Raw genomic sequence first — 17,094 nt, 5'->3', positions numbered from 1 at the left:
CTTGGTAATTAAATTGAATGAGAGGGAGATTTGAATATGTAATACGCTTATTTTGAGAAAACAATTACAATCATCTGTCACTGGTAACTTTTGTGATGACAGACATATCAGGGCTGAAACACTTTAAGAAACTGAACCAGTAGCAGGGTAATCCATCAAGCTATGTGCATTAAAGACAAGGTCATTTGGGTGACTTTATTTTATCCAAAGAGATACCAAATCAGAGTGCCCATTACGTTTCATTCCACTGCAGGAAAGAGGAATTACCAGTCAAGATTCATTCTGACAAGTTAGTGATCAGTTGTGGGAATACGAGGCCCAGAAGTAGAAAAGCTCTTAAACAGCAGTTTTTCATTTCCTTGTTAAGTCAAACATAAAACTACTGCTAAATCTAGATATTATTAACTTATCATGGTGATTAATGTAAGTTCCACTAGTGGAAAGCAAGGCATTTGACATTTCTGCTTGTATTTATGTGTTTTACAATTAAAATTAATTTGTATGGATTTAGCATGTCACAGCTTTGTTTTCAGTGCTAATTATTGTTGACGTTTTGTCAAACTGGATCTCTGTGTTCACAAAGAAAGTCACCATGACTGACAGCTTCCTGCAGCCCACCTGTTAACTGCTCCCCTCAGCCTGAGATCTTTATAATGTTACTGCCCATCAGCCTTTCACAGGAAAATACTACACATGCCACACAGCACACCAATGAGGCTTTATGGACCTATGTCCTCCAGAAGATGTGAAACAGATAAAAGAGGGTTGTCATGGCGGTCAGTTCATGGCTTAAGTAAATGGCAGGCTTCATATATTAAATTTCACTTTATGGACAAATCACAAGCCGCTTTTCATCCACTATAGTGGAGTCATGAAAACATGAGGTGAATTATGAGATGCCAGAAAATGCTCTCCACTCTCGTTGAGGATTGAAGCGCCTGCCAGCCACTGAGAAGCTGCTACATGCAAGCTCTGATCTGAGATCAGAGAGGATGATGTCTGTCAAGTGCGGCTGTCCAGGCGAGGGCGAGCAGTTGCTGTTCTCCAGCCGATCGTGACCGTGAGCTGACAGTGTGAAACTCCTCATCACAGGTTGCGGGGCTGGCTGAGCTCTGAACTGCTCTGCTCAGCTGTTGATGGGATGACTTCACACGCAGCCTGCCATCCCACTCTCTTGCACAGATAATGAATAAAGCAAAGCTCCTGCTCGTACAAACTGAGATAAAATGTCGAACAGCAGCAGCAGAATGTTTTATTTTGTCAAATTATGTAAAGGATTTCTTTCAAAGTTTTGAATATTTCCACAGGAACAACTATTAATTTATCATGTCTGTATAAAATGCTTGAAACACACATCCATAATTGACACACCTGAGCACAGTTTTCCCCTGAGGGACTCCAGCAGCGTAACGCAAGCATAACTCAAGTCAGAATCTATGCCCCACATCCTTTATTCACACTAAGCGTGTCATTAGCATAGGACGCTGATGGCAGGTATCATTAGATTGTACGTTTTCATGACAGGTTCTCATTAACCGTGGCAGAACAAGCAAAGACTTTTTAGCTCAGCAAGCAAAAGACTTTACCACAGGAGGAACTAAATTACTTAACCAAGGTTTAATTAACAGCCAGGACACAGAATCCCAGCCTGTGGTGGTATTTACTATTGTGGCTATAAATCAATCTCTGTCGAGGGCCTGCAGCTGATAGATTTTAGTGATTATAAAACCACAGACACTGAATCCATTTTTGTAAAAATTGTATAACTGTGTGTATCAGGCAGTGTGTGGTGTATCAGCTGGCAAAGGGCTGGTACTAGAAATAGGCATGCGCCCTTGAAGCTTTCCAGGAATTCAGAGAAACACCTGCATTTTCAGACACTTATCAAATGCAGGAGGCTTTACTTTGTGTCAATTTTCATAATTGATTAATTTGCAGATTACATTCTCAATTAATCCATTAATCACTCAGAAAAAAAGCCTAATGACACATAATCAAATGTTACTATTATGTAAGACCAAGAAAAGCATCAGATGTTCATGTTTGAGAAGGTGGAACCAGCCAAGGTTTAAGATTTTTGTATGAAAATGTCTCTATAATCACAATAGTTGCAGATTAATATTCTGTTACTTGATTAATCAATTACATAACTAATCCTTACAGCTCTACTTTACATAGATCCATGATAGAGCTGGAACATTAAGTTGATTAATCAATCAAAAAATGAATCTTTCACTCTTTCAGTCATTTTTCAGGCAAAATAGTCAAATATTCTCTGGTTCTAGTTTCTCACGTGTGATGATTTGATGTCACATGTGACAGTAAAGTGGATTCCTTTGGGTTTTGGGCTGTAAATTAGATAAAACAAGCAATTGAAATGTGTCATCTCTGTTTCTAGAAGATAGCAGGCGTTATTCACTATTTTCAGCAGAAAAGAATAATCAAAACTGTACAATATTTGCAAAATATTTTCATCAAATAATGTGCTAGTATTTTACTGACAAATTTTAAAAACCAACCAACATATAATGTTTGCGCAGGGCACTGAAGCCTATATTTCCATATCTTTCCCATTACTGACATCATTGCTTGGAAGAGCATGAGTAACTGGACAATCTCTAGTGGACAGGAGTCTCCACAGCCTCATCACAACTTCATCCACTCTTAAAGTGTTTACTTAGACAAACAGTTTAGGTCACATCGGCAAGTGGTGGCAGATGTCTCACAAATAGATGTTGCGACTTTGCAGCAAATACAAATGACCCATATCACTGGCCTAGAAATGTCAGTGATTCCAATTTAAGTGGCGATACAGCTGAGGGACAAGAGCATTATGAGAGGTGCTTACACAGAGGCTGAATACAAACTCTTGTTGCAGTGTCACAGAGGACTTCTTCACAACTAGGAAGATGCTTTACACATAACATGTAGTAAAATCTTAAACTGAGCTATTGCTGAGCAGAAAAGATTGAACACCCTCAAACTTAACTGGAATGTAAGAAACGCTAAAAACTTATATAAACATTTAAAAAAAAGAAAAGAAAAAAGAAAAAAGAAAAAAAAGAAAACAGTTTAAAAAACAGTAAATCTACTAGCCTACAGCCATGCCACTGCTGGACAGATATAGTCTATTTTCAATCCACTGTTGCTAGGGGAAACTTCAGCACTTGTAATTTCTATGGCAACCCACTGTTCCCAACACTAGTGGATCCCGTGATTTCTTTGCAAGAGTTTTAATGCATATATTACCCTGGTCGAGTCATGCCTCCTAAAGCTTGGTTATTCACGGAGCAAATGGAGGAGTGCATAGCGGCTGGCGTTTTGTCAATCTGTCATTTCAGCATGCTGGTCACAGCTGACTCTCACAAACACGGCGAACTGGACTGATCAAGATGTCCAACTGCAGCGGCTGTGAGAAACTACTTTGACTTTTAAGAAACAAAACATTGATTACAAAGCAAACTGTGTAGGCATGTCACACTACGTTGAGTCCCATTTATCACTTTATGTCAGCTGTAGGAGGCCTGACAGTTACCTCTTAATATGCACAGGTAGTGAAAATTAAGTCTCCTCATTTCAGATAAATCTAAAAAAACATGCAAATAATAATTTTGCATTTGTGATAGTCATTACAAAAAATAGGAGCACTGTTCAGTTAAAGGTCACTGCAGGGACAGATGGACACTAACAAGTTGGTATATGACAGACATTCAGAAATGAAACAGTCAGAAAGAAAACGCATCTTCTATGATGAAGTTGGCTTCATATTAAGGGATCACCATCAAAAATATTAGGTAATGTAGTCCAGCCTAATGACTGTCCTCGGCAAAAACTCAAAAAGATTCTCAACCTGGTGGAAGAAGGTAAAAAGTTAAACTCCTGAGCACTGACAGAAAGAACCGAGGCCAATGAGCCGTCTGTCACCCTGTTTCCTGTGTCAATAGATTATCATGAACAGATGGGTCTGAAATCTCCTCAATGCTACGGATGGTTTACCACCTACAGTCATGATTACATGTAGTTTCTATTAATAGAAACCAAACACCTACACAGCAACTTGCTTCTCTAAGGTACAATAAGCTATAAAAACTGCTATCTCTCATGCACTAAGCTGGAAAAGTCCTTATGGATTTGTTGCATGACCACATTTATCTTTCTATATACTTTGTATGTACTTCATCAATCGCTTTGAAGTTATCTGTCACTTTCCTTTTTGCTTTGGGGGTGTTAGGGGTGGGGGTCCTTAGAGATTTGACTACAGACGTTGCAGCTGGATCCAGCCAAAGCCAGCAATTACCCAGCAGTCCCTACCCACTGCCAGCACGCTTCATCTTCACCAATTAGCGTAGAGGGTGATATTCTACATGCTGTTTTGATCAAACAGTGACATGCTGCAGAGGCAGCAAAATGCAGCTGAGAAGCCCCTAATGAAAGAAAATGAGATGTTATTAATGCCTGATAATGTTAATCAGCAAATCGGCGAGCGCTCTCTCACTCAGCAGTGCCACAGGGAGTCCCACAGGGTTGCCTCAGCTGGAGGTAAGAAAACATTTGAGATGCGCTAATGACTGTAAAGCTTGTACTCATCCATCCCGCATATGAACACTGCACAATCGCTGAGGCAGCAGCAGGAGAAACTAATGGACACAATCATGCTACAAGTCTGACAAGCAGTATTAAAGCACCTATTTATTTAGGTTCTGCGAGCTTTTTAGTTTGACAGAAAGTCCAATCAACGAGACAGAGAAGCCTGAATGCACGACTGTAAATGGGAGAGCCAATTATATTTGTCAAATGTGCAACTCAGTGCATTGATGTAACCATTTCACATTTTGTTGACGTGACAATCAAGCATGTGGGTGAGGGTGCTGCTGTCGATAAGTCGCTCCACTTAGATGTGAAATCGGATTTTTGTGGCTCCATCATCTCTGGTGGAGTAACGATATTGGTGGAGCTCGTCAATGTCTTCATCTTTTGTAGTTGTGGTTGCCCTTTCTTTGTGGATGGATGGCAGTGCACTTCCTCCAACTGAAAGCAACAAGGTAACTCCACTGTAAGTATGAGGCCGGCAGGGATCAAAGATCTTCAATAAGTCCAGCACAACGAAAGGTCGAAGCTGTTCAATCAGAGCACACAGCCAACAAAGCCAGAACATCACAGGGCGTTTGAAGGGAGTTTTCAGAGAGAATTTCCTTTTGCTGTTACACGCCGCTCCGCTTTTGAGGACACTTTCATGAAACATATTTGTACTTTTGCAACACAAAAGTGTGCAACAAGCCTTATTGGCATTCTGCACTTTGCATCATTTATTAACGTCGAGATCTGGTTTTGTTGAGTCTCAGATGTTTGCAGCTCTGTCAGTTCCCTCCTCAGTGTTGATGATAGCTCTGGCAGAGGGGAGAGATGACAAACTGCTGATGTAAACAGACAGACACTTCTCCACAGCGCACTAGCTTTCCTTGCTAATCCCTAGCAAATCCTTAGAGAGCCAACGGGGCCATTTTGGACAGCACCCCATAGGCGTCATTTGCATTCATCAGTCGAACGCACAGGGGAAGTGCCAGCCTGAACACAGCATTATCAAGAAAAATACTGTCAGAAAGCTTCCTAAACAAAGCTTCAGTTTTAAATGGAGAAAATAGCTTATTCTCACACTTTAAAGTCACCTTCCTGGAATTTAATAAAAGCATGTTACTCACATTAAGAAGGAAATTAGCAGAAAGTGACAAGTCTGCAAGTTTGTCTAAGAGGGAAGTGCTAGATCAGCTCAGAGCCAGTGTGAGCAGGAGTGATTTCTTGACTGATACGCTTGACCCAACCACTAAGCCCAGAGCTGTGTGTGTGTGTGTGTGTGTGTGTGTGTGTGTGTGTGTGTGTGTGTGTGTGTGTGTGTGTGTGTGTGTGTGTGTGGCGGACCAATGGACGGATTCCAGTGCCTGGCCAAACAGAAGCTCTGCTGTATGAGTTTCTGACACTGAGCTGCTTTTTTGCACTGCAGCACAGAGACAAGATGCACATACTGTACCCAGAGGTTACTGCCTCCCCTGCTAGACTGGAATGATAATGAGAAACCATGCAGGCAGAATATTCATAGGCTGTCACATTACTGTTTTTCTTGAAGAGAGAGAATGCATAGAACATGAGGTATACTGCAAGAGGGAGATACAGAACTCCAGGCAGGCCTCCTGAGGTGTTTGAAGCCCCGGTCACTGGTTATTAATCATCATATTCCCGCATGAAGAGAAATGCAACCACTGTAAGACTGAAAGAGTGAGCGGACAGTTTCCATTCATCTTTAATTAGCTGGGATTTTAAATGGAACAACCGACGCACCTGTTGCAGAGAGAAACTTGATTTTGGACTGCTGAATAGAACAACACAATATCTAGATAAAATGAACAGTTAAATTCGCACTTGTGCCCCGTGAACCAAGGTAAAAACTCACTTTCCTGTTGCTAAACGTGATGTCCCTGTTAAACTAGTATCCACTCCACCCATAAACTTGACTGTTTTGATTTAAATCATATCAAATAGGTTGTAAACTTACCTTCAGCGACTCTATGTCGAGAGTAGCCGACTGTTCCATGTCACAATCTCATTCGTCCCAGTTACATATTTACACAAAGTTCAAACAAGCTAAACGCACGAATATTCAGCCGCCTTAGGAGGCGCGAGCTGCACTTCTTCACTTCCATTCAGAAAGAAAAATACATATAACCACTGTTTTAGGGTAAGTAATATTTGTTTTAATCTACATATTAAGCGTACATTCACGGTATTTTAAGTCTTCTAATGTACTGTAGTTGGTGCAGGCTACAGTCTAATTAATACACGCGGGCTCAAGTGCTCCAGTCCCCTCCTCACTTTACGTTCCATTAGTCGATGAGACGAGTCGCTCCCCTTCAAAACTCACCGCCGTCAAGTCAGACAGAATCACGCTCAGTACTTCCGGTAATGATTTTAAAAGTAAAAGTTTTTGTTTGTTTGTTTGTTTTTTACAAATAAAGATCAATTACAAAGCTGCAAATCAGTACAAAGCAACAAAAAATAAAAAAATATATTTTAACCTTTACCTAATGTCTTTTTTTTTATTTTTCTTTCTATTATGTAACATTTCAACACTGCTCATTGCTGTTGTAGGGTAACACATGAAACACATTGTTATTTCAGGTTATTATATGGTTATATTTCTCTAAAGCGCTTCAAAGTGATGAAGAATGACTTCCAGTACCTTGCTAACCCAGTGCATAAAATATGTAATTTTGGATAATTTCTCACAGTTGTCAGCTTCATTAGGATACATTTGTGCCGGTCTAGCCTTACTTAACTGGACCCTGTGAGGTATTTCACAACTGAGACTTAAAGGTGAGGATTTTACTGCTTCCAATGTGTCATCCCTTGGAGTCCCAAAGGGTATGTTTTAAAATGTTTAAGATTAACCAACTAGTCAAGCTGAAGCAAAACTGATCTGCGGGGCCCTATTGACCTCTCATTTCTTCCTACAACATGCAATGTGAACAGTCAAGGTCTTCTCGGTATTAGTGTTTGTCTAGCCAATTAAACACAGGTAGCTAACATTTAAAAGCACCACACCACATTTTGAAGACAAAATGACAACTTGATGAAGAAAATATATTTAAGTCACTATCTGTATTGAGTTGGATAGAGGACTAAGTTAGGAGTATGATTTTTTCTTTTCATGTCCTACAGTGTAGCCACAGATTTATTCTGAAAACAAGGGATATGCAATTTCCGATTTTATCATAGTGAATTCTGGCTGACTTGGCAGAATTCAAATTTCACTTAACAGATGATGCACTGGTTAGAGGACTGTGAAAAGCGAGATTCATGGGGTCAGAGTTGGCGGTAACATTCAGCTACCACCAATATATCTACATTAAGACATCACAGAAAAAAAATCTCTTTTAGTCATTTGAAACTTACAATAAGAAAATAAACTCTATTTTCTGGGGTAATATTATTGTGGCATGATAGTCATAGGTTATCCTTCAGTGTTTCCTCCTCATGTGGTAAATTTAACTGGATTATTTTATAGCTGATGCTGCTCCCATTCACTGGTAGTTGTTGCACCCTGCAGGACATAAGGTGAAAATGCATTGAGGGATGAGAGAGTGTATCGATACTATATCAGCTGAATTTCGTCAGTGCAATTTGTGCTGCTAGCAAAAATAAAATAATAATAAAAAAACGAATTGTTTTAACAACTTTGAATTTCCGTAAGGCTCTATAAGAGAGTTGCAAAAAATATGTGCTTTAAAGCTTATTTGGAACCCAGTGTATGCTTTCATTTTTATTTTATTCGTTTTATTGTCTTCATATTTAGGTTAATGCTTGACAGGTAGTCTAAATATCATCAAAAGGCTCTTAGTACTGAAAAGGAATACCATATAATAATAATAATAATAATAATAATAATAATAATAATAATAATAATAATAATAATAATAGTATAATAATATAATAATAGTATAATAATATAATAATAAAAGAATTTTAAAACAGTGATTTAAACACAAAAACGGGTAACGTCTTTTAACCATTTTTGTCGTTATAAATGTAAGAAATTAACAATAAAATTTAAGCTTGTTTGTGACTTACAAATCCGGCTGGTTACCAGTAGATGGCAGTAAAGTTTCAGGCTGATGTTTCCAGACAAACGCAATCAAACCAGAGCTCCAACTCTGAACTAGGGTTACTAATCAATTATCGAGAAATTAATTCTTCATCGCAAGGATGTCAGACGCCAGCAAGCAAATAATGGCACAGAAAAGGTACAAAATTACATTTGATCAACGTTAACCTTTTATATTGAGAAGTCAGTTTTTGAACGATGTTAGTCAGGACATAAAAATGTAGTTTCATCTTCTGATAATCCTGCAGATTCACTGATGGCGACACCCATATTTATAGGTCGTGTAGTCAGTAATTATTGAGACAATGTAACAGGCTAGTGATGGTAGGATATAATCTGCTGTTTATTCTGTCTGCAATGTTTACATTTCATGTTTACAGTGCATCAGTGATCTGTGTATTTCATATATTTGCCATCTGCTTTTGCAGTACTAAAATTGCAGCTGGGGCTGTTGTGTGTGTTGAAAGCGAAGTAAGAGGAGATGTGACCATTGGTGAGAACTTCAATTTCACTATAAGCGCCATTTTTATTCATTTTCTTTTTAAATCAAGCTGCTGTACGCCCCTCTAACATATGAGAAGAAACTAAATCTTTATTTGCACATTTTCACAGGTGCTAGAACTGTTGTTCACCCTAAAGCAAGGATCATAGCAGAGGCAGGGCCTATTGTCATTGGAGAGGGGAATCTAATAGAGGAGCAGGCTCTTATTATTAATAGGTAGGTAGTGTGTGTGTGTGTGTTTGTGTGTGTGTGTGTGTATGTGTGTGTATGTGTGTGTGTGTGTGTGTGTGTTTGCTAGTCTTATTATATTTTCCCTTTATGATCATTACAACTTCACTTTATTTTATCCTTTGTGTTTTGTTCAGTTATCCAGAGAATATAATGCCAGACACAGAGGGAGTTGAGCCAAAGACCATGACTATTGGGGCCAATAATGTATTCGAAGTTGGATGTGGTATCCTTTGCAAATAAAAAAAACAATAGCTGATAGCTTATCACAGATCTATCACAAGTATCTCTGTATCTGAATTTATGTTGACCGATAAAAATAAGTCTGTGTAGAAACACCAAAAGTGTGTTTGAGGTTATGTGTATGGTATAGAAGTGTTGTGGTGACATAATTTGTCCACCAGAGAGCACTAACAAGATCATGTTTAAATCTACAATGTCCCACTTGTTATATACTGTATATTAATCACAATTCTTTAAAACAAAAACTCTAACTTTAATATCCATATAAGTATTAGCCTCAGACATTCTGTGTCAATCAGGCTTTAGTCTGGTGTGAATATTAATTATTTAAAATTGCTCATTCATAGATTTAAATCCTTAATGATGCTGCCACAGTCTCTCAAGCTCTGAAAATTGGAGACAATAATGTGATTGAGTCCAAGGGTAAGTACTGCAATCACTTGTTTGTATTCTTCTAGGCATGTGCCATATGAGTAAAATCTTCTATCATCGTATGTAATTTTATAGTTCAATACTGAAATACAGTACATCATGAGCACCTACTGTATGTTCTGGAAAATGATAAAATAACCAGCCAGTAATAGTTGTTATTGGCTAACAGAGCAAATTTAATACCTGACAAATGAAGGTACATCATCAAATTTTATGCAAAAATGAAATAAAAATACACTAGTGCCATTAAGAAGTCCTGCTCATTGATCTGCAAAAAAGCATACAATGGTCTAAATTACCCACAGATATGAATGGGATAGATACGGCAGTATAATCTCTGACAGCTGATCAGTTTATATCATCTTTTATATACCTTTCTTTCCATATTCATGTAGTGTAATTTTCTAACACATTTTTTTTTCTAATATTACAAATCCCAGCTGATCTCGGAAGAAATGTGATTCTGACCAGTGGCTGCATCATCGGCGCGTGCTGCCAGATCAACAACTGTGAGGCCGTGCCAGAGAACACGGTTGTGTACGGTTCAAACTGCATCAGGCGTGTGCAGAGTGAGAAGCCACAGGTCAGTTCTCTGCCGATGTCTTGTTTATGCCTGCATGTCACAGAGTTTTGCTGGGTTGTGTGCAGATTTGTGTAACCGGATTGGATGGATTTTTATCTTCTAGCCTCAGACTCTGCAGCTCGACTTCCTCATGAAGATTCTGCCCAACTACCACCACCTGAAGAAGACGGCTAAGGGCAGCGGCACGCCTGTGAGAAACTGACATGGAGGGATCAAACCTCCTGCGACTCAAAGCATCTGCACACACAGACGCCACAATCAAACACATTTCCCTCCACTCGCACTTGTCTTACACTTTATTGTTGTTCCCTAATGTCTAACAGGTTACCTCTAGCATTGAAAATTACCATCACACTCTACCTTTCTTCCTTCATTTGAAGAATCATCACTTTTCTTTTCTTTCTTACTGACTGTTTCTAGTTTTGCACTTTTGCTTTCAGATCAATATTATGATTATTTATGATATATTTTGGCCCTGAAATGATACATTTCCAGTGTCATTTTTATGTTAATCAATTATATTAATCTGTATATATAATTGTTCCAAAAAAAACATAAATATTGCAGTACAGATTCTAATAAAGATTCCATTTAAACCTGTAGTCTATTGGTTTATCATTTTCTATATTTTGTGACCACAAGGAGGGACTATTGAGCAACTGGACTGTCTGCTCTGAAGGCTTTGTTTCATCAAGCGATACCAAATATCCAAATGACATATTATTTATTAATAATGTAACTAAAAATATCCATATTGTCATGTTTTGTGCTAGAATAGTAAAAAAAAAAAATCAAGTTTGGGGGGCTGAAATAATTGCAACAAATAACACATGCACTGGTGACTCACCATTTCAAAAGTGCAATTACAAAGCAGAAGTGATGCCTCGAAAGATATCTCTGGGTGTGGTAGTCCCCATCTTGGATTCGGTGGGTTGCCAGTCCTGTGCCCTCCCACCAGGAGTTGCCAAATTGGTGCCGGGGGTACAGTGGGAATTCCACACAGAGCATGGTTTATTGTAATTGACATGGGTGTGGTTGAAACTTGCATTTCTACTGCAGGACGGATCTGAATAATGCCTGGTGCCCCCCCCCCCCCCCCTTCGTATCTAAGCCCCTTGGGTTGTGCTCCCATCTGTGCCACAGACTCACAGATTTGGTTGTGGATGGATGGATGTGTGTGTGTGTGTGTGTGTGTGTGTGTGTGTGTGTGTGTGTGTGGTGTGTGTGTGTATGTGGTGTGTGTGTGTGTGGTAGAGAGTAAGTACATAAACTCCCTGAAACACCTGACATAAGAAGTTCAGATGTCACATTTTACAGTTGTTTCCGTTGAAGACTTCTAGCTGTAAAACAAGCTCAAGGCCGCTGCTCCTGCTCTCCAGACTTTAAAGGGTTTGTGTCATGCTGGATGGGAAGGGCGCTGCACAGTACAGCAGCTCCCTGTAGGAGGCCCACAGCTGGTGTCGCACACTGCCAATACTCATTTGAACATGTCATGGTGGAGTCCCACGAGAAGCCCACATCAACCAGGGGCTAATTATTTCAGCAGTGGAGTGCAGCCGGGGCCACGTCTAGGCTCCTTTCTGTTCTCACTTCTTCGTTTTTTTTCCACTACCATCACTTTTATTTTGGGGTGTTGCCAAAGCGTCAGTTTACTTTAATATGACAAGGAAGACAGATGCTGGGCACAGTTGCACGGATGTGCAGAGTGACAAGGACCTCATGGGGGGCAAGTGTGGCCTTTTAATCTGCTGAGGTTTTTTACAGAGGCAAAATGGCTATGATGATAGCAACTCATGGCAGGAATTTGAGAGGAAGTTCAAATGCTGATCTATATTTGGAAGCATTTATTTATACCTCTCTCTTACTGTACTGTTGGGAAACTGAATTATCCAGCTTCCATTCATTTGTTAAAGCAGACTTTTGCACATCACAGTGGTATTTGCTTTTCTTTTCATAGAATTATCTCAAGTCAATATTTGGCCTTAGCTACAATATGCAGCATTCTCTGAAGAGTCAATAATATCTTATCATAAACAAAGAGAGAAGCATGAGATTTGAGTTTGTAATTCAGCTGGATACTGACGAAGTTGCTCGACCTCGACTGTTTGGAAACATGTTAAACTACGACATTTTTCTACTGAAAAATAAAATATAACATCAGTTCTTCACTGTTATGGTCTGTTATGTTTTCACCAGCACATGCAGTTCAAGTTTTGGTGTGGTCCACTGCAGTCAGTCATGTTCAAACAGGCCACCGGTTGGCTTGGGAGGATAAAGGCTTTCTGACAGCTGACCTTTGCAGCCAGGTCCACTCCACCTTTGAAAAGTCAAATGTGACCTATAGGCCACAGTGATTTCCATTGCAATCCCACAGAAATAATTAATTTCATCACAACAGGGACCCAGAACCACTGGATGTCATGCCTTTTTAGCCAAGCCAGCAGAGTGGCTCTGTGGATGGCAAAGTCGGACGGTTGGTTTGTCCACCACTTCGGTCCACCTGTCAGATGGATTGCCATGAAAATTGGTACAGATATCCAAATTCAAATTTCAGTTTGTCTATTACTTTAGTTTATGACAAAATACTTCAATGACACTCCTGTTATCCTCAGCCACACTTTATGTTGCTAATTAGCAAAAGTTAGCATGTTGACATGCTAAACTAAAGATGCCATATGAGCATATATGGTACCTAGTAAAACTATATGCAGTTTAACAGACAGAAGAAACATACATACTGTATGTATGGACAGCATGGATACAGTATGCACAGATATTTTTGCATGTGCATATATCTACATAGATTTATATGCTGTATGCCAACCACAGAATTTGTAGAAGTAAACTTTCTTCCTTTCCTGCAAAATGAACATATTGTGACATGATGACCCTCTCCACCCTGTGTACCTGTTACTTGGGTTGTGTGGCTGCTTTCTTTGCAGGTGCTGGAGGTGGGTGTGGCAGAAGGTCACCAGCAGGGTGGGAGAACCTGGGCCCTGTGTGCTAGTGCTCCTTTTAAAAACTGTGTTGGAGCTCAGTTCTAGTTTTCTCTCCTCCCTGAGGCACGCATTTGGTTTTGGTTTGTGTTGCTGCACCATACAACATTGCACTCACACAGTTCTTCACTCATCCACCCACCTACTCTGCAGATTTTACTGATTATCCATTCCATTGTTAGTTTAAGTTTTCCCCTGACATTTATTGTTTTTAAAAAAAAATAAAAAAAATCTGTTAATTAGCTTGGTTGTGTGCATCTCCCTCTTCTGTCACGGCTGTGTGGCCATAACAATATGAAGTGGTAACTTGACAAAAACTTGACAGGACAATTACAAGCTGTGGCAAAAAGAGAATAATTACAAACTAGAGTAAAATTGACTATAGAAGATTTAAATTCACTGTAAGTAAAGGTCCGAGTACAGAGTTCTGCAGCTCAGTACAAACTGCAGAAAGCAATTGAACAGTTGGTTTTTTTTCACATATACACACTGTTCAATAAAGATTAAAGGCGGTGGGAAAGACAAAGACCTCAGGAGCCAGGTTTTAGTTTAACCTTTTATTGGTTCCACTGCACAACAAAAGAGAAGATATAACTTACTATATAACTAAACGTACTTCCCTTTGACCTGCTTTAAGACATTTTAGGCCCACTCAACAGCATTCAAAGGGAACATAATAGTCCATTACGTAGACCTGTGTCAACATTTGGGAATTCAAGCCTCAGAGACATACTTAGCGTGGCCTCTGCTCTCTACTCAACCCTTCCTCTGCCCACTGAATCATGAAAGCTTACAGTCTACTGACATACTTTGTGCCTCTTTCTTGTGTTTCTGTACCTCGACCCCAACTGCAGGTTTTTCCATATATTAAAGGAAATAAAGGTGGTTTGATGAGTCATGCTCTTGCTTTTGTTCAGAGGGGGTTTCCTTCTCGTGACACACGGCGGCTCATGACGACCCCGTCTTTGACCTTGAGGATAAACGTATGTTCTACCTCACTACTCAGTAATGCAACCTACTTAATCACAAAAGCTCTTGCATTCTCTTTCTGTAAGCCTGTACAGCGAAGAAAATATGATGAAAAACAACATGAACCCAAGATAAAGTTGATTTTTCTCCAACCCAAATTTTTTCCAGACACCTGGATCATTAATTAGAATTTTCTTCTCACCCTCTTGAAATGTTAACCTAATCTGGAATCAACTGCTGCTCCAGCTAACAAAGGTACCCTGAACAAAGAGACAGAGTTTGTAAGGTGACACTCTCTTGAGGGATTATTTTCTGGCACAGGCTTGCATTCCCTCTTGTGGGTATTTGGTGAGTGATATTAAGCAGGGCATAGCATAATGTGCGCACTGATATGAACTCGAGTTTTAGGGATGGCAAAGCTGGTCGGCGGGTGCATCACTTTGGTCCACACAAATATCTCAACAATTGCTGGATGAATGCTATGAGACATTCATCACCCCCATAGGACGGATCTCTCTGATTTTGTTGATCCCTTAGCTGTGGGTTGACATTTTTGGTTTTGAATGAAATATTTAACTAAATACTAAACTATTGGATGGATTTACATAGAATTTGGTGCAGGCATTATCTTCCCCCCTCAAGATGAATTGTGAAAACTGGATCTACTGACTTTTAATCTAGGGCCATTATCAGTTTGAAATTTTAGTTTGGTTTATGACCAGGTACCTGCACAACTAATTACATTTCCAGCAGCCTCAAATGTACTATTAGTAAGCTAACATGCTAAAGGAGGCTGGCGAATATGGTAAACACTATTCCTGCTAAAAATCATCATGTTAGGATTGCCATTGTGAGCATGTTGCTATAGCATTTAACTCGCCTAAAGACAGACAGACACTATATAGATTAAGACTGATTTTAGCCCAGAGGTGGTCAGGCCTAATTTCTGTCACATTGGTTTTCATTTAATTAACTAAAAGTAAAAGTAATGCTGCCATTCTATACTTGGAGTTCTATACTTTCAATTCAGTGCGAGCAATGTTTGCCCAGTTTAACAGAGCCACACGTTCATCTTAAAAGAGCTGCTGGGGGGCTGTAGATTCTCAGTCTTTTTAAGATGCAGAAGAATTTATTGCAGCAAATGGCAGAAAGCTCTGCAGGCAGTGCAGACACCATTTGAAAGGATGGAAAGGAAACAACCTAGATGATTAAAAACAAACTTCAAAAAGTACTAGTATTGTCATGTAATGTGATTTTTATGTCACACAGAGGTTGAGTAAACAGAGCTTGTGTTGCAAAGAAGCCACTGTAAAGGACTGAGAAAACTAAAACAAAGCACCAAGCCTCTCATGGCCAATTAGAGCGGGTCAATCTGACCACAAATTGCTCATTAGTGATCTTAGAGGAAGATCAAAGGGCACTAAGCATAAGTGAGGAACGCTGCGTATCAGTAAGTCAAAGGAATGGAATGGCCTGGCTCCAAGCCCAATGAGAGCCACTTACCCAACATCACTCAAAAGGAAAGAAGTGTGTTGCTCTGCCAAACGCAGAGCTGCTGTCAAGTCTACATACAGACCTGCTTGTTTTTTTTTTTGTTTTTTTTTTTTACAGATGACCTCTAAGGGGATTGCAACATTGTTCTCCCTCTGTTTTTTTCCTTTTTGGTTGTTTCAGAGGAAGTTAATAACCATGGAATCCAGTGATAAGGAGTTTTATATGCTACAGAGTTGCAGGAATGCAGAGAAAGGGTGTAGACAAGGCAACACCTTTTAGTCATCTGACTGGCAACCGAGCACATTGCAAGAACCATAGGGGTCCTCCCTCAGGGTCCACCACTGGTCAATACATCGGCATTGTGTCATGATAGATTCTTGTTTTGGTGCTCATATCATGCCGGCCTTTTAGCTATGAGTCAGTGATCCAGAAGATGATATTGGATAACCTGATTTATGTCTCAATCTTCAGTCCTGCCCTTGTTTCAGCAGAGGTTCGTGGAATATAGTTGTAATGTTTGTTGTCTGGGAAAACAAAAGATCTCTGGTTCTTAAAGAAATAGTTTGACATTTTGGGAAATATGCTTGTTGGCATTTTTGCCAAGAGTTAGCTGAGAATATCAATACTAATCTCATGTCTTTACACTAAATATGAGGCTACATATTTGCTAGTTATCTCATGCTGCGTTCCATTTATCTCAGCAGTCATATTTAGGAATGACGTCACACCTGAGTTTACCACGCTCTAATCAGTCGGAAGCTTGTTATAGTTTTTGTTTGCTTGTCTTTGTTATAGTCAGCAATACCAGTTGACAACAATACATTACGTGATATTTTACATACAAACACTTGAGCAACATGTCCACAGATAGAAGCTGAATAGTACTGTGTGCACGACTGATTTAATGAGACACAAATGAGACAGAAGTGCTAACAAACAGGATAGTTCTGCAGCTCACACTTCTGTTGATACACAGAGTAGCCATCTTGGATTT

The 17,094-nt window shown here is 39.5% G+C and overlaps 2 protein-coding genes across 4 annotated transcripts in view; one reads left to right on the top strand and one right to left on the bottom strand.

The window, feature by feature from the left end:
- The window catches only part of LOC111239081 (zeta-sarcoglycan-like), a 31,537-nt gene extending 24,951 nt beyond the window's left edge, over positions 1-6,586 (bottom strand). For all 3 annotated transcript variants that reach the window (XM_022768849.1, XM_022768851.1, XM_022768850.1), the window contains exon 1: positions 6,548-6,586. In XM_022768849.1, the coding sequence (XP_022624570.1) occupies positions 6,548-6,586 (39 nt within the window). The remainder of the gene's footprint in view (positions 1-6,547) is intronic.
- Positions 6,587-8,744: 2,158 nt separating this feature from the next.
- On the top strand, positions 8,745-11,202 carry LOC111239082 (dynactin subunit 6-like). The gene is made up of 7 exons (XM_022768852.1): positions 8,745-8,792; positions 9,082-9,146; positions 9,266-9,371; positions 9,521-9,609; positions 10,002-10,049; positions 10,499-10,641; positions 10,745-11,202. Exons 1-7 carry the CDS (start codon positions 8,755-8,757, stop codon positions 10,841-10,843), a joined length of 588 nt encoding a protein of 195 aa, XP_022624573.1. The 5' UTR covers positions 8,745-8,754; the 3' UTR covers positions 10,844-11,202.
- Positions 11,203-17,094: the final 5,892 nt, after the last annotated feature.

Source organism: Seriola dumerili, unplaced genomic scaffold (assembly GCF_002260705.1).
Source record: "Seriola dumerili isolate Sdu_G_001 unplaced genomic scaffold, Sdu_1.0 BDQW01001850.1, whole genome shotgun sequence".
In the NCBI taxonomy this organism is placed as follows: Eukaryota; Metazoa; Chordata; class Actinopteri; order Carangiformes; family Carangidae; genus Seriola; species Seriola dumerili.
The sequence above is the reverse complement of the archived record's forward strand: the minus strand, read 5'-3'. Positions and strand labels throughout refer to the sequence as shown.